This window comes from Microcaecilia unicolor, chromosome 6 (assembly GCF_901765095.1).
Source record: "Microcaecilia unicolor chromosome 6, aMicUni1.1, whole genome shotgun sequence".
Lineage (NCBI taxonomy): Eukaryota > Metazoa > Chordata > Amphibia > Gymnophiona > Siphonopidae > Microcaecilia > Microcaecilia unicolor.
In genome coordinates this window covers 206,071,197-206,095,135 of record NC_044036.1, presented here as the reverse complement: position 1 = coordinate 206,095,135, position 23,939 = coordinate 206,071,197, and the positions used below count along the sequence as shown (strand labels likewise).

The window sequence follows — 23,939 nt, the reverse complement described above, 5'->3', positions numbered from 1 at the left end:
CAACGCGCCTCGATTGCCCTCACATCTTTGTCAGGCCCCACCTCCCATAGAATCCTATATATACCCAAAATAATGTGCCAGTTGTTGGTAAGCAAACTCATGTCTAAGATCTATCCCCACTCCCAAAGCATCTAAACTCAGAAATCCTCCCCTCAACCCCAACACGTGTTCCAACCGTGTGATTCCCAGTGAGGCCCAATTACGAAATACCGGGTTCTCTGAGCCAGGTGAAAATAATGGGTTCCCCTGAAATGGCAAAAGATCCGTAACCTCTGGCGACAAGCCCCAATATCCAGTGAGGTCACTCCAGACCGCCCTCAAGGGCCCTAACAATAAACTGTCCTTAAATGTAGCTGGCACCATTCGCTTTGGACCATGTAACAAAAAATTATAGATGATACGGATGGAAAAAATCCTTTTCTAACTTCCTGTTTGTGTAATCTTGCCGATCTAATAACCAATCCCCTAAGTGCCGCAATAGACACGCTTGATTATAGCGCTTAATATCCGGGACCCTCATACCCCCCACTCTCCAAGATCCTAATAATAAACCCATGGGGAGCTTAGGCTTCTTCCCCCCCAAATGAAAATTCGCAGATGTTTATAAAATTGCTGCAAGTCTGTACTACGTAGACGAAACAGCAACACCTGAAGCGTATACAGCCATCTGGGGAACTCCACCACTCGAAACAGTTGTATCCGCCCATGAAGCGTAAGCGGCAACACTGCCCACTTTCGCAACCACTCTCGCATGTTTTCCAGCAACCGGGTAAGGTTTAAATGATAAAAGTCTGCGGTCTGCATAGCCACCTGCATCCCCTGATAGGTAAAATGTTCCTGTGCCCATTTTAAGGGAAAGAATTCCCCCCATTCACTTTTCACTTTATCTGATGCCGTGAGAGCCAGGGATTTAGAGACATTTATTTTAAAACCAGTGTAGTCCCCATATTTTTGGAATAATTCCATCAAAGCCTCCAGGGATCTCTTGGGATCAGTAAGGTGTACCAATATGTCGTCCGCAAAAGCTGAAACCTTGAACGCAGAGGATCCCCAATCCACTCCCTTCACTTCAGGATGAGACTCTATCTCTCTAATCAAGGGGTCCAATGTAAAGACGAACAACAGCGGGGACAAAGGACACCCCTGGCGCGTGCCCCACCTTATCGGAAATATCTGGGACCTTTCTCCATTGATCCACATGTAGGCCTGCGGATTCAAATAAAGGGCCCCCACTGCATCCCTGAAAAACCCCTCAATACCTATCTTCTACAAAACCGCAAACATAAACCGCCATGCAACTCGATCAAACGCCTTCTCTGCGTCAAAACTGACCAGCAGAGAAGGCGTTTTCTGTTCCCCCACCCTTTCCAACGAAGCTATGAGAGCCCTCACATTATTTACCCCCTCACGAAACCAACTTGTGGCGATGCTATGATATCTGGGAGCACCCGTGCCAGCCTATTTGCCAGAATTTTCGCATATAATTTGGCATCACAATTCAACAGGGAGATTGGTCTATAAGCCCCCATCTACTCTGGGTTTTTCCCCGGCTTCGCTAGTACAATTATTTTAGCTGTATTAAAGGCATCAAGCGCCGGTTCTGACCTGGCCAAAGAATTAAACAGTTTCAACAAAGGAGGCGTCACCTGCTCTTATAAATCGCTGTTCCATATCCATCAGGGCCTGGCGCCTTGTGCATGTCACTCTGCTGCAATGCAACATTAATTCACCTTCTACAATGGGCGCATTATCTAGAAATAACATGCTATCTGACATCAACTCCGTCTGTTCCTGATATAACCCTGCATAGTACCTCTGGAACCCTGCCACTATTTCCTGCGGAGATCTCAGCATGGTGCCCCCCAGCCCTTTAACCTGCAGAATTCTAGAAGGCCCTTTCTTTCCTCGAACTAAATGCCCCAGCAAAGTCCCTGCCTTATTTCCATACATGAAAAGCTGATGTTTATAGTATTGCTGTGAATTCTGCACTCTCTCATGCAGCAATTCATTTAATTGTCTCTGGGATGTCAGATAAGCTAGCTTCTGCTCTCCCGTCGGGTCCCCTCCAAACTTTATCTTCTGAATCCTTACCTCCTGCTTCAATCGTATGATCTCTGTATCCCGTCTTTTCTTAACCCATGCCTTGTAGGCAATGATCTCTCCTCTCATCACTGCCTTTGCAGTCTCCCAGTATAAACTAGCCTGTTCCTCATGTGCCTTATTGTGATCCGCAAATTCTCTCCATTTTCCTCCCAAGAATGCCTGAAACTTCGTATCTCTATAGAGCTCCAGTGGAAATCGCCAACCTTCTCCCTTCCCTACCCCCCTACTCTTCCCAACATCACCCATAGGAGAGAGTGATCTGAGATCTCACAAGGTCCGATTTCTGCCTCTACCACCTTTGAGAATAATGCCTTAGAAAGAAAGAGATAATCAATACGGGACATGGAAGAATGTGCCCTTGATAGATGGGCATAATCCCTACTTGTAGGGTGCAAAACTCTCCAAACATCCACCAAGTCCAAGGTGTAACATAAAAAAGGCAGTCCCCTCTCATAGTACATAAGTACATAAGTACATAAGTAATGCCATACTGGGAAAAGACCAAGGGTCCATCGAGCCCAGCATCCTGTCCACGACAGCGGCCAATCCAGGCCAAGGGCACCTGGCAAGCTTCCCAAACGTACAAACATTCTATACATGTTATTCCTGGAATTTTGGAGTTTTCCAAGTCCGTTTAGTAGCGGTTTATGGACTTGTCCTTTAGGAATCCGTCCAACCCCTTTTTAAACTCTGCTAAGCTAACCGCCTTCACCACTTTCTCCGGCAACGAATTCCAGAGTTTAATTACACGTTGGGTGAAGAAAATTTTTCTCCGATTTGTTTTAAATTTACTATACTGTAGTTTCATCGCATGCCCCCTAGTCCTAGTATTTTTGGAAAGCGTGAACAGACGCTTCACATCCACCTGTTCCACTCCACTCATTATTTTATATACCTCTATCATGTCTCCCCTCAGCCGTCTCTTCTCCAAGCTGTATAGCCCTAGCCTCCTTAGTCTTTCTTCATAGGGAAGTCGTCCCATCCCCGCTATCATTTTAGTCGCCCTTCGCTGCACCTTTTCCAATTCTACTATATCTTTCTTGAGATGCGGCGACCAGAATTGAACACAATACTCAATGTGCGGTCGCACCATGGAGCGATACAACGGCATTATAACATCCTCACACCTGTTTTCCATACCTTTCCTAATAATACCCAACATTCTATTCGCTATCTTAGCCGCAGCAGCACACTGAGCAGAAGGTTTCAGTGTGTTATCGACGACGACACCCAGATCCCTTTCTTGGTCCGTAACTCCTAACGTGGAACCTTGCATGACGTAGCTATAATTCGGGTTCTTTTTTCCCACATGCATCACCTTGCACTTGCTCACATTAAACATCATCTGCCATTTAGCTGCCCAGTCTCCCAGTCTCGTAAGGTCCTCTTGTAATTTTTCACAATCCTGTCGCGATTTAACGACTTTGAATAACTTTGTGTCATCAGCAAATTTAATTACCTCGCTAGTTACTCCCATCTCTAAATCATTTATAAATATATTAAAAAGCAGCGGTCCTAGCACGGACCCCTGAGGAACCCCACTAACTACCCTTCTCCATTGTGAATACTGCCCATTTAACCCCACTCTCTGTTTCCTATCCTTCAACCAGTTTTTAATCCACAATAGGACATTTCCTCCTATCCCATGACCCTCCAATTTCCTCTGTAGCCTTTTGAAAATCCAGATACACAATATCAACCGACTCCCCTTTGTCCACATGTTTGTTCACTCCTTCAAAGAATTGAAGTAAATTGGTCAGGCAAGATTTCCCCACACAAAAGCCATGCTGACTCGGTCTCAGTAATCCATGTCCTCGGATGTGCTCTGTAATTTTGTTTTTAATAATAGCCTCTACCATTTTCCCCGGCACCGACGTCAGACTCACCGGTCTATAATTTCCCGGATCTCCCCTGGAGCCTTTTTTAAAAATGGGCGTTACATTGGCCACCTTTCAATCTTCCGGTACCACGCTCGATTTTAAGGATAAGTTGCATATCACTAGCAGTAGCTCCGCAAGCTCGTTTTTCAGTTCTATCAGTACTCTAGGATGAATACCATCCGGTCCAGGAGATTTGCTACTCTTCAGTTTGCCGAACTGCCCCATTACGTCCTCCAGGTTTACCGTGAAGTCAGTAAGTTTCTCCGACTCGTCCGCTTGAAATACCATTTCCGACACCGGTATCCCACCCAAATCTTCCTCGGTGAAGACCGAAGCAAAGAATTCATTCAGTCTCTCCGCTACGTCTTTGTCTTCCTTGATCGCCCCTTTTACCCCTCGGTCATCCAGCGGCCCAACCGATTCTTTTGCCGGCTTCCTGCTTTTAATATACCGAAAAAAAATTTTACTATGTTTTTTTGCCTCTAATGCTTTTTTTCATACTCCCTCTTGGCCTTCTTAATCTGCGCCTTGCATTTGCTCTGACACTCCTTATGCTGTTTCTTGTTATTTTCAGACGGTTCCTTCTTCCATTTTCTGAAGGCGTTTCTTTTAGCCCTAATAGCTTCCTTCACCTCACTTTTCAACCAGGCCGGGTGTCTTTTGGACTTCCGTCTTTCTTTTCTAATTCGCGGAATATGTATGGCCTGGGCCTCCAGGATGGTATTTTTGAACAGCGTCCACGCCTGTTGTACAGTTTTTACTCTCTCAGTTGCCCCCCTAAGTTTTTTTTTAACCGTTCTTCTCATTTTATCATAGTCTCCTTTTTTAAAGTTAAACGCTAACGTATTTGACTTTCTGTGTACAGTTACTTCAAGGTCGATGTCAAAACTGATCATATTATGGTCATTGTTATCAAGCGGCCCCAGTACCATAACGTCCCTCACCAGATCATGCGCTCCACTAAGGACCAAGTCTAGAATTTTTCCTTCTCTCGTTGGCTCCTGCACCAGTTGCTCCATAAAGCTGTCCTTGATTTCATCAAGGAATTGTATCTCTGTAGCGTGTCCCGATGTTACATTTACCCAGTCTATATTTGGATAATTGAAGTCACCCATTATTATCACATTGCCCATTTTGTTCGCGTCTCTGATTTCTTTTATCATTTCTGTGTCTACCTGCTCATCCTGGCGAGGCGGACGGTAGTACACTCCTATCACCATTTTTTTTCCCTTTTATACATGGAATTTCAACCCACAGTGATTCAAAGGTGTGATTTGTGTCCTGCTGAATTTGTAATCTATCTGAGTCAAGGCTCTCGTTAATATACAATGCTACCCCTCCACCAGTCCGGTCCACCCTATCATTACGATATACTTTGTACCCCGGTATGACAGTGTCCCACTGGTTATCCTCCTTCCACCAGGTCTCAGTAATGCCTATTATATCCAATTTTTCATTTAGTGCAATATATTCCAACTCTCCCATCTTATTTCTTAGACTCCTAGCATTTGCATATAGACATTTCAGAGTATGTTTGTTGTTCTTATTTGCATGATGCTTAGTACCTGACACTATTGATTTGACATCTTTTGTCTGATCTTTAGTTGTATTTAAGGGCACCTGGCCTACCACGGTCTGTTGTGCAACCTCACTATCCAGAAACCCTATCTTCCCTGTTTGTGAGGTATCTTTGCAAGATACCTTTTCCCGAACCATGCGCTTTTGAGCGACTGTCGGCCTTCCCCCCATTTCTAGTTTAAAAGCTGCTCTATCTCTTTTTTAAATGCCAACGCCAGCAGCCTGGTCCCACCCTGGTTAAGGTGGAGCCCATCCTTTCGGAATAGGCTCCCCCTTCCCCAGAATGTTGCCCAGTTCCTAAGAAATCTAAAACCCTCCTCCCTGCACCATCGTCTCATCCACGCATTGAGACTCTGGAGCTCTGCCTGTCTCTTGGGCCCTGCACGTGGAACAGGTAGCATTTCAGAAAATGCTACCCTAGAGGATCTGGATTTGAGCTTTCTACCTAAGAGCCGAAATTTGGCTTCCAGAACCTCTCTCCCACATTTTCCTATGTCATTGGTACCCACATGTACCAAGACAGCGGACTCCTCCCCAGCACTATCTAAAATCCTATCTAGGTGACGCGTGAGGTCCGCCACCTTCGCACCAGGCAGGCAAGTCACCAGGCGATCCTCACGTCCACCAGCCACCCAACTATCTATATGCCTAATGATAGAATCACCAACTACAACAGCTGTCCTAACCTTTCCCTCCCGGGCAGCACTTGGAGACATATCCTCAGTGCGAGAGGATAGTACATCCCCTGGTGGGCAGGTCCTGGCTACAGGAGTACTTCCTACTTCACCAGGGTGATGCTCTCCTTCTAGGAGACCTCCCTCCTCCAAGGTAGCACAAGGGCTACTAGACTGGAGGTGGGACCTCTCTACAACATCCCTGTAGGTCTCCTCTGTGTACCTCTCTGTCTCCCTCAGCTCCACCAAGTCTGCTACTCTAGCCTCAAGAGAACGGACACGTTCTCTAAGAGCTAGGAGCTCTTTGCATCGGGCGCAAACATATGACATCTCACCAACTGGGAGATAATCATACATGTGACACTCAATGCAAAAGACTGGATAGCACCCCTCTCGCTGCTGGACTGCTGACTCCATCTTAGTGTTTTTGAGTTTTCCAATATTTTAAAACTTGCTACAGTATTAAGGATATTGGCCTAAAATAAAAGTGTCTTTTACTTTATATAGTGTATTGTATGATTTATATAGTATTTCCTTCTTAGATGGTAATGAAATGTATTTAAAACTCTATAAGAGCACTCCTTACTTGTTACCCTAATTACAATAACTGACTATAAATGAGGAGTTGTCCTAGGGGTGGGAATACTAAATTAGATCCTGCAGTGGCTGTTAGATTCTATCTGTTAATGCTGTGGTACAAGGCTTTTAAGACTAAGTGGAAAAGACTATGGAGATTAGCTGTTTTCTGTTAGCTGTTGAAATTTGCTTTTTAAGTTTGCCTAACACTAACCTACAATTCCTCCTTTAAACCCCAATCTTTAAGTTCCCAAAGCACAAGCAAAGTAGCGTTCACTTACCAGAGAAATATCCTCTTCTCTCAGAACTTCTCAGAAAGAAAGTTCAGTGGGACCTTCCCTCTTTATATACTTTTGAATCTAAGGGGCCTCTTTTGAGCAACCTATGCAAGTATTCTACTTCCCCCACACCTTCATTATCACTTAATTGAGGTCACTGGATGAGCTAACTCTCCAGCAGCCAAGGTAAAGAAAAATAACTGCCCTTTAGAACAAAGGAGTTCCTACCTCTAGAAGGTTTCAGTTTAAAACTAGGTCACTGGATGAGCTAACTCTCCAGCAGCCAAGGAAAAGAAAAATAACTGCAGTTTAGAACAAAGGAGTTCCTACCTCTAGAAAAGGTTTCAGTTTAAAACTAGGTCACTGGATGAGCTAACTCTCCAGCAGCCAGCAGCCAAGGAAAAGAAAGGTAACTGCCGTTTAGAACAAAGGAGTTCCTACCTCTAGAAAAGGTTTCAGTTTAAAACTAGGTCACTGGATGAGCTAACTCTCCAGCAGCCAGCAGCCAAGGAAAAGAAAAGTAACTGCCGTTTAGAACAAAGGAGTTCCTACCTCTAGAAAAGTTTCAGTTTTAAACTATGTGGAAAATGCCTATTTCTAGAGAAAAGTTCAGTTTAAAACTGTGGGGAAGGGGTTTTTACACTATGGCAACTAGTTAATGGTGCTTGCTTTTCTCTCTCTCTCTCTTTTTATTCCTCTAAACTAGGCCCTGCTTGCTTTCCCCCCCCCTCTCTCTCTCTTTTTATTCACCCTTAATACTAAATTAGATCCTGCAGTGGCTGTTAGATTCTATCTGTTAATGCTGTGGTACAAGGCTTTTAAGACTAAGTGGAAAAGACTATGGAGATTAGCTGTTTTCTGTTAGCTGTTGAAATTTGCTTTTTAAGTTTGCCTAACACTAACCTACAATTCCTCCTTTAAACCCCAATCTTTAAGTTCCCAAAGCATAAGCAAAGTAGCGTTCACTTACCAGAGAAATGTCCTCTTCTCTCAGAACTTCTCAGAAAGAAAGTTCAGTGGGACCTTCCCTCTTTATATACTTTTGAATCTAAGGGGCCTCTTTTGAGCAACCTATGCAAGTATTCTACTTCCCCCACACCTTAATTATCACTTAATTGAGGTCACTGGATGAGCTAACTCTCCAGCAGCCAAGGAAAAGAAAAATAACTGCAGTTTAGAACAAAGGAGTTCCTACCTCTAGAAAAGGTTTCAGTTTAAAACTAGGTCACTGGATGAGCTAACTCTCCAGCAGCCAGCAGCCAAGGAAAAGAAAGGTAACTGCCGTTTAGAACAAAGGAGTTCCTACCTCTAGAAAAGGTTTCAGTTTAAAACTAGGTCACTGGATGAGCTAACTCTCCAGCAGCCAGCAGCCAAGGAAAAGAAAAGTAACTGCCGTTTAGAACAAAGGAGTTCCTACCTCTAGAAAAGTTTCAGTTTTAAACTATGTGGAAAATGCCTATTTCTAGAGAAAAGTTCAGTTTAAACTGTGGGGAAGGGGTTTATACACTATGGCAACTAGTTAATGGTGCTTGCTTTTCTCTCTCTCTCTCTTTTTATTCCTCTAAACTAGGCCCTGCTTGCTTTTCCCCCCCTCTCTCTCTCTTTTTATTCACCCTTAATACTAAATTAGATCCTGCAGTGGCTGTTAGATTCTATCTGTTAATGCTGTGGTACAAGGCTTTTAAGACTAAGTGGAAAAGACTATGGAGATTAGCTGTTTTCTGTTAGCTGTTGAAATTTGCTTTTTAAGTTTGCCTAACACTAACCTACAATTCCTCCTTTAAACCCCAATCTTTAAGTTCCCAAAGCACAAGCAAAGTAGCGTTCACTTACCAGAGAAATGTCCTCTTCTCTCAGAACTTCTCAGAAAGTGTCGTTGCTCCTGTCCCGACCCACTGCTGTTATCCACTAATGGGTCAAGCACTGTGTTAAAGTCACCTCCTAAAATAATATTACCCCCTTGGTATGAAGCCAACAATGCTAGAAGCTCCCTGTAAAATTTTTTATCATAGATATTAGGCGTGTAGACATTGCAGAGAATATAAGTAAGTCCCCCCAACTCCACCTCTACTAATAAATATGTGCCCTCTGTACTCCTCTTTATCAATTTAATGGATGGCTGCAAAAAAAAAGTATTACTACCTCTGCCTTTTTGTTGCAAGCTGGTGAACCCACCACCCCTCCTACCCAACCTTGGTGAAATTTATCATGCTCCATGGCAGTCAAGTGCGTCTCCTGTAAGAATGCTATATCCGCTCCATGCCGGTTCAATGCCTGCAAAATTTGTTTCCGCTTTACGGGCGATGAGACCCCCCCCCCCCCCCACACACATTCCAAGATATTAATTTAAAGTGCCCCACTAATCCTACCTATTACACTGCAAATCCAACCTCTATTTATACAGTCTTGAGAGTGCACCCCCCAGCCCTTGGGTGCCCTCCCCAATCTCCACCGTACTTGTTTCCGCCACCAATCGATATTCCCAAGAATTAGGAAGAAGAACAACAACTAAGAAAAAACAAAACAACAAACCAAACCCAACATCCCCCCTCCTCTCAACCCCTCCCCCTCCCCCTTCCCCCTCTCTGACCCCTCCCCCTAAACCTCCTATCTGTGTTCTCTCTAGAGCAGTGGCGTTCCTAGGGGGGCTGACACCCGGGGCAGATCGCTGATGCGCCCCGCCCCCCAGGTGCAGCGCCCCTCCCGTATGCAGCGCGACCCCCCCTGGCGAAAGGACACCCCCCCATGAAAGAACCCTCCCCCCGGGCTGTAATAACTGTAATCCCGGTAGCAAACCTTCAGGGGTGGTAGGCTCCCTTTAGCAGTCCACCAACAAAGTCCTTCCTTCCAGACAACACAGCTTTTAGTTCCAAACAGTTTATTTCCCCTCCTCCACAAAATCTCAGTTCAAGGGGTTAAAATCCCATTCAGTTTCCAAAATAAAGCAACAAGAAAAACACGTCCTTTTAAATCCAAGTTCTCCCCCAGTTCAACAGCCTGGGTTTCAGTTTTAAAAGTCTTTCCGCTTGGGTGGTTGCAGAATGGCAGTACACCGCCCACAACACAGCTAATTGATTCCTGTGACCACCCACTGCCTTCAGTCCCTGCAACTCTGCCCCAAAGTACAATTACAGTCCATGTCAACTGGCTCCTCCAAACCTGGTGTGTTGGTCTCTCCCGCCTCTCCTTCCTCCAAACACTCCATTAACTCTGCCTCTCTGCTAGGCTGTTGGTTGGAGACCTCCTCCCCCTCCCAGGTGGAAGGATCTTGTACTGATTTCTAACCCAAGGGTATTGAGCTTTGTCATCCATGCTCCCCCTTCTGACCCTTGCCCGCCATAGCAGCTGCTCTTTCCAGTCCTTTTCCCCCTCCCTTCCACGTGGGGGCCATACCGGGTTTTGGGACCTACCACCCCGATCCCTTCTCTCTGGGCCTTGTGGGGAATGTAGTCTGGCCCCATACCTCCTCCTGAGCTGCTTAGATCCTCCAACCTCCTTACAGGGTGCACGCCGCTGGGGGGGGATGCCACGCGCGCCTGTCCTTCGTTTGTTCCATGCTCCCGCTCTGCCCCGGAACAGGAAGTAACCTGTTCTGGGGCAGAGGGAGCATGGAACGAACAACGGACAGGCGCGCGTGGCACCCCCCAGCGGCGTGCACCCGGGGCGGACCGCACCCACCAACCCCCCTAGGAACGCCACTGCTCTAGAGAACTAGTCACGGCTCTGCCCCACCCCCTCCCTCACAGCACAACTATGAGTTGAACTTAGTAGAAACCCCATCTCCTCAGAACTACTTCAAAACAAAACTACTATCTCTATAAACCAACCATAAACCTGCACTTGCCTACCCCAAAATTCAACAATATATATGTGCTTACACTTTCAACATCAGGCTCCCTCCCCTCGGTAACAGATGAATGTTCCCATGCCACATACTCTTACTCTTACAGTGGGGGGCCAACATCTTGCCCTGTCCTTTTAATATTCAAATGCATCCCTCTTGCATTCCTGTGCTTCTCACTCCGCTCCAAACTAGTTGCTCTCGTTCTTCTCAGCTTCAGCTTGGTCTGCGCGCTCTCTCTCCCTCTTCAGTCTCTGAACTGCCAGCCAGCTGTTTAGCATACTGTAGAGCTTCGTCAGCTAGTTGAAAAATCTGGGCTTACCATCCTGCTGCACCCGTAGCCTTGCTGGATATAGTAGTGCAAATCGAGCTCTCTTCTTAAACAACTCCGAGTATGCTTCCCCATACTGTTTTCGCTGCAGCGCCACTGCTGCGGAAAAGTCCTGGAAAAATAAAATATTATGTGTTTCATATACCACTTTGCCAATCAGTCTCCAGGCACGCAGTATCTCCTGCTTATGGGTGTAATTAAGAATTTTGCATATTACAACCTTCAGGCACCCAGCTTCTTGCCGCTGCTGACCTAGGCGATGAGCCCGCTCTATTTTCAAAGTTTGTTCCAGGGCTTTCAGCTTCAATATTTTAGGCAGCCAGGATTCTAGAAATTCTCAGATCGACCTCTCTCAGGGACTCAGGAAGTCCAACCAGCCGGAGATTATTCCTCCTCGCCCTTTCTCTAAGTCCTCTAATTTCTGTTCCATCTGCACAAACTTCTTCCACCATTCCTCGTGCTGGCCTGCCTGCTGTGTGCAATGATCTTCAACCTCAGACAGTCTTTGCTGAAATCCCACCATATTGGTGCGTAGCCCCTCCAGTTTGCCATCCATTGTGTCCAGTTTCTCCGTAGTCTTTTGCAACTTTAAATCTACAGAGGTCTCCAGCAACTGCGAGACCTCCGCTGCAATTTCCGCCGCCCAGGCGGAGCTCACGGTTTCTGCCGAGGGGCCGGGGTACACCATCTTGCCGTCCCCAGCTCGCCCTCATGTGCCTTCTTTCCTCTGCACTTTGGAGGTCATCACATAATCGATTGTCTCTGTTTTGACCACTCCGCTGCTCCAAACCTGTTTATGCTGTATTTAGGTTTCAAAAGTTGCTTCTCGTGCTGTCAGGGGTAAATTTTATTTCAGGGGCCTCGGAGCTCTATCCTGCGGCATCCTACCCGCTGCCTAACATCACGTGACTTTGGTGATATCTTTAAAAGATACCTTATTCCGAACCATGTGCTTTTGAGTGACTGTCGGCCTTCCCCCGGTCTCTAGTTTAAAAGCTGCTCTATCTCCTTTTCAAATAGCAATGCCAGCAGCCTGGTCCCACCCTGGTTAAGGTGGAGCCCATTCTTTCAGAATAGACTCCCCCTTCCTCAGAATGTTGCCTAGTTCCTGACAAATCGAAAACCCTCCTCCCTGCACCATTGTCTCATCCACGCATTGAGACTCCGGAGCTCTGCCTGTGTCTTGGACCCTGTGCGTGGAATGGGTAGCACTTCAGAAAATGCTACCCTAAAGGTTCTGGATTTGAGCATTCTACCTAAGAGCCTAAATTTGGCTTCCAGAACCTCTCTCCCACATTTTCCTATGCCATTGGTGCCCGCATGTACCAAGACAGCCAGCTCCTCCCCAGCACTATCTAAAATCCTATCTACACAAAGCATGAGGTCCGCCACCTTCGCACCAGGCAGGCAGGCGTCGCCAGGTGATCCTCACATCCACCAGCCATCCAGCTATCTACATGCCTAATAATCGAATCACCAACTACAACAGCCGCCCTAACCCTTCCCTCCTGGGCACTAACCCCTGGAGATACATCTTTGGGGCAAGAGGATATTGCATTCCCTGGTGTGCTGGTCCTGTCTACAGGATTACTTCCAGCCTCACCAGGGTGATGCTCTCCTTTTAGAAGACCTCCCTCCTTCAAGGATGCACAGGGGCTGCCAGATTGGAGGTGGGACTTCTCTACAATGTCCCTGTAGGCCTCCTCTATGTACCTCTCTGTCTTCCTCAGCTCCTCCATGTCTGCTACTCTAGCCTCAAGAGAACGCACTTGAAGAAATATGTCTGTTGCACTAGCTAGCCTGTCAGTCTGTTGCAGCCTTCCCAAACTTATTACTCCATGTACATTCATATACCACAGTGATGAGGACTGTCATTGTCATGCGACCAGAGGATGCATGCCTCCACATCCCACACTGCAGGAGCCAAGGGGTATGGTGAACTGTGGACTTCAGAAAGGATGCCCCATGTTTCTGCTAACCAAGGACTCCTTCCTTTTGGCAGGATTTGGCTGCTGGACAAGATACAGCACAAGCCCTAGTCAGCAGCAACACAAGGAACATCAGTGGACTTTGAAACACTTCATGTTATCCTATTTATGTATTAATTGTTTTAATGCTGAAACAAAGTAACTGAGGGGATATGTGCAGATTGTATCCCAGATGACACACCCTTTTGTGGCTGCCTTCATGAGAAGCTGGGTGGGGGTTGGAGTCCCTGGGGATGGGTTGGTGCATCATGTGCTCCTCAGGGCTGAAGTTCACAGGGTCTACATCCTGTGGATTCTCTGCAGTTTTGCCCTTTACCTCCCTCTTCAACTGCCTCCGTTTTTTCTGGCCAGTCCTCAAGATCTCCATTTCTGTAAAACTCCACTAAGCTTGGCCCGGCATTGAGGTTTACAGTGTCCAGTATTGTGTGCCTGTATCCCTGTCCTGGCTCTCACATTCAGTAGACCCTGAGGCCGGGGCCCCTGTCCTAGCTTTAGGATTCCCTGAAGCTGCTGCTGAGGTCACACAGGACCTGCTTGGTTGCTATCAGTCATCTGCGGTGGCTATTTCCTCTGGGAGCCTCATCAGTTCCACTGGGAGGGTTATGTGCCTGCTGGGGGGAGAGGGTGCTGGACAAGACCTCAGTATGCACACCATGCCTAGATTATTCCCTGCTCCCTGGCCTGCTGAACACAGAGTAAGCTCTAGTCTGTGCAATGGCAAAGGTCGTATGCTGGTTTGTACTTGACTGGTCGCTATTGTGAGACAACAGACATGTGTATAATAGTTCCTTTTCCTCCCCATGTATATATCCTCCATATTTGTATATAGTTGTTTTCCCTTCCCTCACCTATAATTTTATATGTTGTTTTAAATATGTAAATATATGTATAGGAATAAGCTGTTTGCGCAACTTCCTAAGACCTCAACTATGCTGGATGTAGGCAAGGCAGCATGCTGAACACTGGGCACTGCCTAGGAACACTAGCTGGTTGAAAGCACACTGGTGGCTAATGCGAGACAACAAATCTTTACTAAGATTAGCTTTATGCAGTCTGTCAAATGGGTTTAGGTCTGCAGGGTGGAGAGCTTATATGGGACTGGTCTTCTGCTGCTAGCTGGTTGGCACAGACATGGTAATGCTTAGGGGAAGCCAAATGTGGCCAACACCAGTAAATGCTACCCCCTTCCTGGGGGCAGCAGTGCTAAGGTCTACCTATCCTCTTTGTGAAGAGACACCTGAGATGGGAACTTCATTTCAGGCTCCAGCATGGAGATAGACTGAGGGCTCAGCATGCTGATTTCCACAAATGCTTATGTTAGATAACATCCACCAAAAAGGAAAAGGAACCCCAACGTGTAGTACAGTCAGACCATGAAGTAAGGGAGAACCAAGTAGACACTTGCAGCCAAATGGGTAAAGTACAAATCTTTATTAGGCACCTCTCATACACCAGACCTGACACAGGGCCGTGCTTTGACAGGAATTAGGAAAGGTTCAAGGAAGAGTGACCTAAATGATAAAGGGGATGGAACTCCTCTCATATGAGGAGAGGCTAAAGAGGTTAGGGCTCTTCAGCTTGGAAGAGACGGCTGAGGGGAGATATGATTGACTTCTACAAAATCCTAAGTGGTGTAGAACGAGTAGAAGTGAATTGATTTTTTTACTCTTTCAAAAACTACAAAGACTAGGGGACACTCAATGAAGTTACATGGAAATACATTTAAAAGAAATTGGAGGAAATATTTTCTCACATAACTAATAGTTAAGCTCTGGAACTCTTTGCCAGAGGATGTGGTAACAGTGGTTAGCATACCTTAGTCTAAAAAGGTTTGGACATGTTCCTGGAGGAAAGTCCATAGTCTTCTATTGAGACAGACATGGAGAAGCCACTGCTTGCCCTAGATTGGTATCATGGAATGTTGCTACTATTTGGGTTTCTGCCAGGTACTTGTGACCTGGATTGACCACTATCAGTCTGACCCAGTATGGCTATTCTTATATTCTTATGTTTTGCTTAGTGTATTTTTGATTGGCAAAGAGGTTTATCTCAGAACATCTATGACATTTGAAGTATGTCTCTTTCTGTGTTTTTTTAAATTGGTGTATTTTCAAATATCAGAACACATTTATTTATTTTTTCCATTATGGACTTGTGTTTTTAAACATTTTTAGGTAAATGTTTATTTCACCATTTGAATGTCATATATCGAAAATACCCCTCCATGTGTCTCTAAAACATTTGTGTCCTTTTAAAATACACCATTTGTCCTAGTTATTTTCTGTATATCCTGGGATAAATGAGAAAACTGTAGGGTACAAACAATACCTGAGTCATTTTAACTTTGTTGGTTGTCAGAAGTGATTCTTTATCAGCTTTTTTTTTTCAAAGGTATCTGTCATGTATACATTTTCTAGGGTTGCCAAAGGTGGTGAATTTTTCAGTCATATTTTAGGCTTGTGTTTCAAACTCATTAAACATCTCTACTATAATAAAAAGCACCTTCAACATTGTGAAGCTGACTCCGTGGCTTCACTGAAGTGAAGGGTTTGTAAGGTTTGTCAGATTCGTCAGTCTGTCACCATCTCTCTCGGCCTCGCCCTCGCGTCAAAACGTGATGACATCGAGGGCGGCGGACCTATCAGAGGTGCGATGGCGGGGCCGAGAGAGATGGTGACAGACTGATGAATCTGACGAACCTTACGAACCCTTCACTTCAGTGAAGCCACGGAGTCAGCTTCACAACGTTGCAGGTGCTTTTTATTACACTACACAGCTCTCTAATTTTACACTTAAACATCGCAGGGTGGCTGGAGGGGGGGGGGGGGGAAGGGGTGGCAACGACCCTGGAACTGGGTGGGTGGGTGGGAGGGGGGCAGACCCTGGAACTTGGAGGGGGGTGGGCGGACCCAGGAACTGGAGGGAGGGGGGAAGACACTGAAACTGGGAGGGAGGGGGTGAGGGCCGACCCTGTAACTGGGAGGGAGGGAGGGGGGAAACCCTGGAACTGGGAGGGAGGGAGGTCGGCGGGGCTACCCTGGAACTGGGAGGGAGGGAGGGAGGGAGGGGGGGGCCCCTGGCACACACTCTCATTCTTACACACACACTCTCGCACCCAGTCTCACTCTCTCTGTCACACACACTCACACATTCACTCTCTCTCTTATCACACACTCACTCTCACACACACTCTGTAAAACACACACACTCCGAGGAAAACCTTGCTAGCGCCCGTTTCATTTGTGTCAGAAACAGGCCTTTTTTCCTAGTAGTACATAATCTATGTGGTCTCAAGCACTGGCAATATGGTAAATTGCTTTTTAATTTTCTTGTATGACAGCTTTGTAATGCAGATACTTATTTTTATCAGTGGATTTGCTATATATTGTGTTTCATAGCAATATTTGGTTTTAGTAATAGAATATTGAAAAAGGGAATTGATAATCATATTGGATCTTGCAGTCACTGTTCTTACAGTTGTAGCGCTTGTGCTGTTGACACAGGCTCCCCAGAGCACCTGATTTTGATGAGTAACATTGTTACATATGTGCTGGAACAACAATAGAGCTGACCCCTGGCGCAGGCTTTCTGCTGAAACATGGCCCATGCCAGGTCTGCACGCAAATAAAGTGACAGAGTAGGCAATCAACCTGTGGATGAACACAAAATCCCATAGAGTCAAAACGCAAATAAAGAAGTGGAAAGTGGACCAATGACTCCAGGAAGCTGTGACTATGGTTGTATATGATGAACAAACTTTAATGTAGACTCGACACAGTACTGTGTTTCGGCCACAGGCCTGCCTCAGGAGTCTTTGATGGTCTTGATATGGACAAATAATCTCAATATGAGTTGGTCTTGAAAAAGACCTCTACGATCTAAGCACACAGTGAAAAGCAGAACGTATCTTCCTGCATGTTTATCATGTGAGTAGGCTCTCTGATGTATGAATCAATCTTTGGAATGAATGGCCACAAAAAATTGTCTATAAAAAAGTGATGTATAATCTGTACTTTTCTAGTGAAATAGAATAGATCCACTCTAATTTGAAAGGCATTGTAATTAGTAGTTGGTAGGGCTTGTACCGAATATTCATATCTGATTTGATTCAGCCCCAAATACTGCCTTGAATACAATATTTGTTTTCATCCAAATAGTGATTTAGATTTGAATACGAATAATCCGGGGCTCTACTGTGAAAAATTCTACTGAAATAAACACTTGTTCTTTGATTTCATGTTACTTTGTTTATTATTTGTTATGTTAAAGTTCAATGCCCATTATTTGTATTTGGCCAAATAATATTTTTCATTTTTTCATAAAATATGCTATTTGTTACATCTCTAGTTGGTATATAGGAGAGGCCTTTTCTTAACAAGCAGGTTTCTGCATCTGACAGAGCTATGTTTACCAAGTTGATTCTTGTTCAGATATATCTTCTTTGAAGAAAGATGAGGGACCTTGATGGAAATGATTTAATCTATCTTTGGTATAACAGAGAATGTTGCCCCGGGGTCTAAATGGCATGGCAACTCCTCAACTTGAGGAAACAAATAGAAGAAATGTCTCCACAGACAATCAGAACAAACCAATACAGCAGTGACAAAGAGAAGGGCACTGATGCCACAGATGTTCCAAACAAATTGGCTTTATTTGAAATCCAGATGTGGTAAATAATGATGACTCTATGAGGGGCATAATCGAAAGGGACGCCCAAGTTTTGCTGAGGACGTCCTCGCAAAAGTCCCGGTGGAGGGGTGGGGAAACCCGTATTATCAAAACAAGATGGATGTCCATCTTTCATTTTGATAATACTGTCGGGGATGCCCAAAATTTGACATTTAAGTCATCCTTACAGATGGTCGTCCCTAGACTTGGTCTTTTCTGATTTTCGACAATAATAGAAGCCAAGGACGCCCATCTCAGAAACATCCAAATGCAAGCCCTTTGGTCATGGGAAGAGCCAGCATTCATAGTGCACTGGTCCCCCTGACATGCCAGGAGACCAACCGGGCACCCTAGGGGGCACTGCAGTGGACTTCAGAAATTGCTCCCAGGTACAATACTCCCTTACCTTGTGTGCTGAGCCCCCCAAAACCCACTACCCACCACTGTACACCACTACCATAGGCTTTATGGGTAATGGGGGGCACCTAGATGTGGGTACAGTGGGTTTCTGGTGGGTTTTGGAGGGCTCACATTTACCACCACAAGTGTAACAGGTGGGGGGGGGGGTGGACCTGGGTTTGCCTGCCTGAAGTGCACTGCACCCACAAAAACTGCTCCAGGGACCTGCATACTGCTGTCATGGACCTGAGTACGACATCTGAAGCTGGCATAGAGGCTGGCACAAAAGATTTTTAAAGATGTTTTTTGAGGGTGGGAAGGGTTTAGTGACCACTGGAGGAGTAAAGAGAGGTGATCCCCGATTTTCTCCGGTGGTCATCTGGTCAGTTCGGTCACCTTTTTTGTGGCTTGGTCGTAAAAAAACACGACCAGGTAAAGTCATCCAAGTGCTCGTTAGGGACACCCTTTTTTTTCCATTATGGGTCGAGGATGTCCATGTGTTAGGCACGCCCAAGTCCTGCCTTCGCTATGCCTCCGTCACAGCCTCGTGAGCTTTGGTCATCCCCATGATGGAAAGTAGTTGGGGACGCCCAAAATCAGCTTTCAATTATGCCGATTTGGGCGACCCTGTGAGAAGGGACCGACCGTTCACTTGTCTATTAGATTGTAAGCTCTTTGAGCAGGGACTGTCTCTCTTTGTTAAATTGTACAGCACTGCGTAACCCTAGTAGCGCTCTAGAAATGTACATAAGTACATAAGTACATAAGTAGTGCCATACTGGGAAAGACCAAAGGTCCATCTAGCCCAGCATCCTGTCACCGACAGTGGCCAATCCAGGTCAAGGGCACCTGGCACGCTCCCCAAACGTAAAAACATTCCAGACAAGTTATACCTAAAAATGCGGAATTTTTCCAAGTCCATTTAATAGCGGTCTATGGACTTGTCCTTTAGGAATCTATCTAACCCCTTTTTAAACTCCGTCAAGCTAACCGCCCGTACCACGTTCTCCGGCAACGAATTCCAGAGTCTAATTACACGTTGGGTGAAGAAAAATTTTCTCCGATTCGTTTTAAATTTACCACACTGTAGCTTCAACTCATGCCCTCTAGTCCTAGTATTTTTGGATAGCGTGAACAGTCGCTTCACATCCACCCGATCCATTCCACTCATTATTTTATACACTTCTATCATATCTCCCCTCAGCCGTCTCTTCTCCAAGCTGAAAAGCCCTAGCCTTCTCAGCCTCTCTTCATAGGAAAGTCGTCCCATCCCCACTATCATTTTCGTCGCCCTTCGCTGTACCTTTTCCAATTCTACTATATCTTTTTTGAGATACGGAGACCAGTACTGAACACAATACTCCAGGTGCGGTCGCACCATGGAGCGATACAACGGCATTATAACATCCGCACACCTGGACTCCATACCCTTCCTAATAACACCCAACATTCTATTCGCTTTCCTAGCCGCAGCAGCACACTGAGCAGAAGGTTTCAGCGTATCATCGACGACGACACCCAGATCCCTTTCTTGATCCGTAACTCCTAACGCGGAACCTTGCAAGACGTAGCTATAATTCGGGTTCCTCTTACCCACATGCATCACTTTGCACTTGTCAACATTGAACTTCATCTGCCACTTGCACGCCCATTCTCCCAGTCTCGCAAGGTCCTCCTGTAATCGTTCACATTCCTCCTGCGACTTGACGACCCTGAATAATTTTGTGTCATCGGCGAATTTAATTACCTCACTAGTTATTCCCATCTCTAGGTCATTTATAAATACATTAAAAAGCAACGGACCCAGCACAGACCCCTGCGGGACCCCAGTAGTAGTAGTAGTAAGGACGCCCATCTTCTGATTTGTGTCGAAAGATGGGCATCCTTCTCTTTCGAAAATAAGCCTGTATGTATGGTGATGAATCAATGTATCACTACTTACTAATATGTATAGAAAATAGATACTTATACCCACTTATATATTAGGAGAAAGGGACCTCATATAGCCAAGTGCATAGACTTTAATAGCCAAACAGCTTATCAAAAAAGTCTGCTTTAGGCTCCTTTGTAATCACAGGACCTGAAAAACTCCTATAATACTCATAGAAACATTAACTTCTAAATATACGTTCTATCACCTATCGCCTAATTACATAAAGTATACCCAGTCACCATCATATAACATTTAAATCATTTCTTGAACAACTCACATCAAAATAATGCATTTAACATGCTTCAAAATAAATTGTCCCATCCAGGAAAATCAGCATTTCAAGCAGCCAGCCTTTATCTCATATCCCAATGGGGATCTCCGTTTCACTGAAGGCTTCCTCAGGGGATATGTATCTCAAAGCTGCATATCACAGAACTTGCTATCTACAATACACAAACAATAATTAGAACAGAATAAAGTCTCACCACTTTCTAATCTGATTCAAGGCTAACAAAAGATACCTTATTATGCACAACACAGCAGTTTAGCACAGGGAGCTTGTTCAATGGTGATACACAGACCAAGAGACAATGTAGTTAATTATACCACTGAGGGAATTACATCAGCAAGGAGAAGCAAAACCCAGCAAACACTAATAAAATGCTGACTACTGCACATTAGCATTTAACCCCTCAGGTTCAATAGAATTCAGCTGGTGAATCCACCACTGTTCTTTTTGTAAAAGTTTTTAACTCTTGGTTTCCACCCCGTGCTGAACACCTATCCTGCTCAATGGCAAAACATCTAATCTGATCAAAAGAATGCTGTAACATGCTGTAAATGTACCCACATTTCAATCACTCTGCACTCTAAGCTCAGTGGGAGTCCTCCAAATGCATTGGCGCCAGTGTGTGTGTGGGGGGGGTGCTTCAATATTGAATTTTCAATTGGTAGGGCAGTGATTTTCAACCTTTTTCATCTCGTAGCACAATGGCAAGGCGCAAATATTGTCAAGGCACACCATCAGTTATTTTAGAATAGACACCTAACATATGGCCTTGGGCGCCTAAATAGAAGGAATTACCCCCTTAGTGGTCACCACTAAGGGGTGAATTCTATAAATGGCACCTAAAAACTAGGCACCCCAAAAACCTGCTTAAGCGGTATTCTATAAGCTGCGCCTAAAGTTCGGTGCAGTTCATAGAACAACACTTAAGCAGAAAGGTCATGCATAAATTTAGGTGCCACCATGTGCACCAATGAAAATATGGTGCAAATCTCTGCACCTAAATTAATGCATGGAGCACCCATATTCTATAATTATGTGTGTTAACTCAAAACCACGCCCCTGATCCACCCCAAAATTCCCATGAAGCTTACATTTCCAACCCTCCTTTTTGAGCCACGTGTAAATTTTAGGCACAGATCCTGAGCCTAAATTTATGTACATAAGCCCCAATTAAATCTAATTAGTGCTAATAATTAATAATTGCTTGTTAAAAAGCCAGTTATTTGCATTAATTGGTTTATTATTCTGTTAAATTGTGTGTGCAAATCAGGTGCGCATTTATTTGTGTGCGCAATTTTTGGCAACTTTTATAGAATCAGGGGATAAATGTATATGTTCCTTATCCATTGACTTCCAGCAGCACTATTCCCCGGATTCTATATAGTGCACCTAGGGATTCAAGCTGCTAACGGAGCGGATTCTATAACAACCCGCATAACGTAATTGGCTTAACAAGTTAATAAGCATTGATAACAGCTTTCAACAAGCAATAATGAACACTAATTGGACCTGATTAGAATTTACATGCACAACTCGCATAATCTATAACAAAGAGTGGCGAACTTCTAACGTGCGCAGGCAAAAAAGGGCATGGTTATAGGAATTTTGTGGGCCTTCCAAAATTTACACATGTAGTTATAGAATATGGCCCAGTATGTGTAAATCAACACACTGTGATTTACGCCACATTTTTGTTGGTGTAAATGGATGTGTGTTGTTTTAGGCACTGAGATATCAACTAGGTTCCAGCCAGGTATTGGCCTTGTGAGTTTGTATAGACACACTATGCTCGTCCCCTTCTGTACCCTCTTAACTCTTTCTCTTCCTTTCTCCTTTTTTTGTCCTTTGCCTTTGTTTATGCTGTTATTATAGTTTGGATGATTGTCTCTTTCCTATTTTTAATGGAGTTCTTTTCTTAGTTTGTGTTATTTTATTGTAAACTGCTTTGATCTTCTTTTAGGTAAGGTTGTATATCAAGTCTCCAAATAAACATAAACATAAATATGTATGATGTCCTTTTAATTAATAGTTTGTGTATATTTGTGCTTTTATTAGTCATGACCCCTGAGGCTGAAACATGGCCTCGTTTGGTCATCATTATTTACACACAGAAAAGGAGAAGAGGCTGGCAAAAAGCTTGGACCACCACAGGAGATGTTGCTTAGTCACACTTAGTTTAAATATTATGATGCTCAGAAAAGAGTGTGCGTAACGTCATCCCCAAATCACTGACCAAGCTGCTCAAAACAGAAAGTTCTTGCTACTAGGGGACTCCATTACCAGAAGCATTAACTTGGGAACACATTCCTTGGGTCTCAACAAAGGGAAATACCTTTCAGGATCCTAACTAGCAGGTATACCAACCAAATACTGATTGTTACTAGAAACTGAAACACATATCCATAAAGGCTTTGCAAGACTACCTTTACTTCAGGAAGCAGGTGAAAGCTTGACTCATCTCCCAAGCCTTTAATAGAAGAAGAACTAATTAGCTAGTCACACACATACAAGGACTAACTTCATCTGCACGTACTATAGCAAGATTTGCTTATCCACTCCTACTCTAGCTGAGATCATTTTCATACACCTTTTCTGACTCCATGTGTAATTTTATCTTCTATGTAACTCCAGTTATTCTCTCGTCTGTCTATATGTTCCACCTCCACTTACCCCACTAGTCTATTATGATATTTTAATGTTTATTGTGTTGACATTGCTAGTAGTATATTATGCTATAATGTGTACTGTTATTTGAATATTTTTACTGCTGTCTATTGCCTATGTTTGGCTTATTCTGGCTGTAGGTGAATTTCTTCAAAAAGGCAGTAAATCAAATCAATCAATATTTTGGTATCATCTATTCCCATATTTCAATTGCTCTTTTCCTTTACTCAAATTTGTCAAATTAGTTTTAAATTTTTATGGATCTGAAAGAACATTTGCAGATTAAGCAATAATACACAGTATATGAAACTGCGAATGTTTTTGTTTTTTTCACAGTGATTTAAAATATGTGATCTAGGCTTTTCCCTTCTCCTTTCAGAATGGATAATGCAGAGGCCTGTTTCATTCTGAGTAGTCGCTGTGAGGTAGACAGGACAGCAGCGGTAAGTTCATGTAAAGTACTTACATAAGTCTTTTTAAATCATTTTGTAACTTATTGTAGCATTCTGTTTGGTTGTGAGCATTCTCTGGGAAAAATATATTTACTGTGTGTCACTTTACATAGTCTGTGGCTGATAGCTATTCTGGAAATTGAAAGAGAATCAGTTAAGTTAGCACTGTTGAATAACAACAAAAAGGTAGCCTGATAATTTATCTAGTTTTCTTCATTCCTGCTATATCTACAGGGTGAGGCAAGAAAAAGTAGCCCCCTATAGTTTTTTGCTATTTTCTCAGCA

General features: G+C 44.4%; 1 protein-coding gene across 3 annotated transcripts in view; it reads left to right on the top strand.

Annotated features, from left to right (window-relative positions):
* Positions 1 to 23,939, top strand: part of KCNT2 (potassium sodium-activated channel subfamily T member 2) — a 1,050,204-nt gene that overhangs the window by 685,268 nt on the left and 340,997 nt on the right. For all 3 annotated transcript variants that reach the window (XM_030206382.1, XM_030206381.1, XM_030206379.1), the window contains exon 12: positions 23,582 to 23,645. In XM_030206382.1, the coding sequence (XP_030062242.1) occupies positions 23,582 to 23,645 (64 nt within the window). The remainder of the gene's footprint in view (positions 1 to 23,581; positions 23,646 to 23,939) is intronic.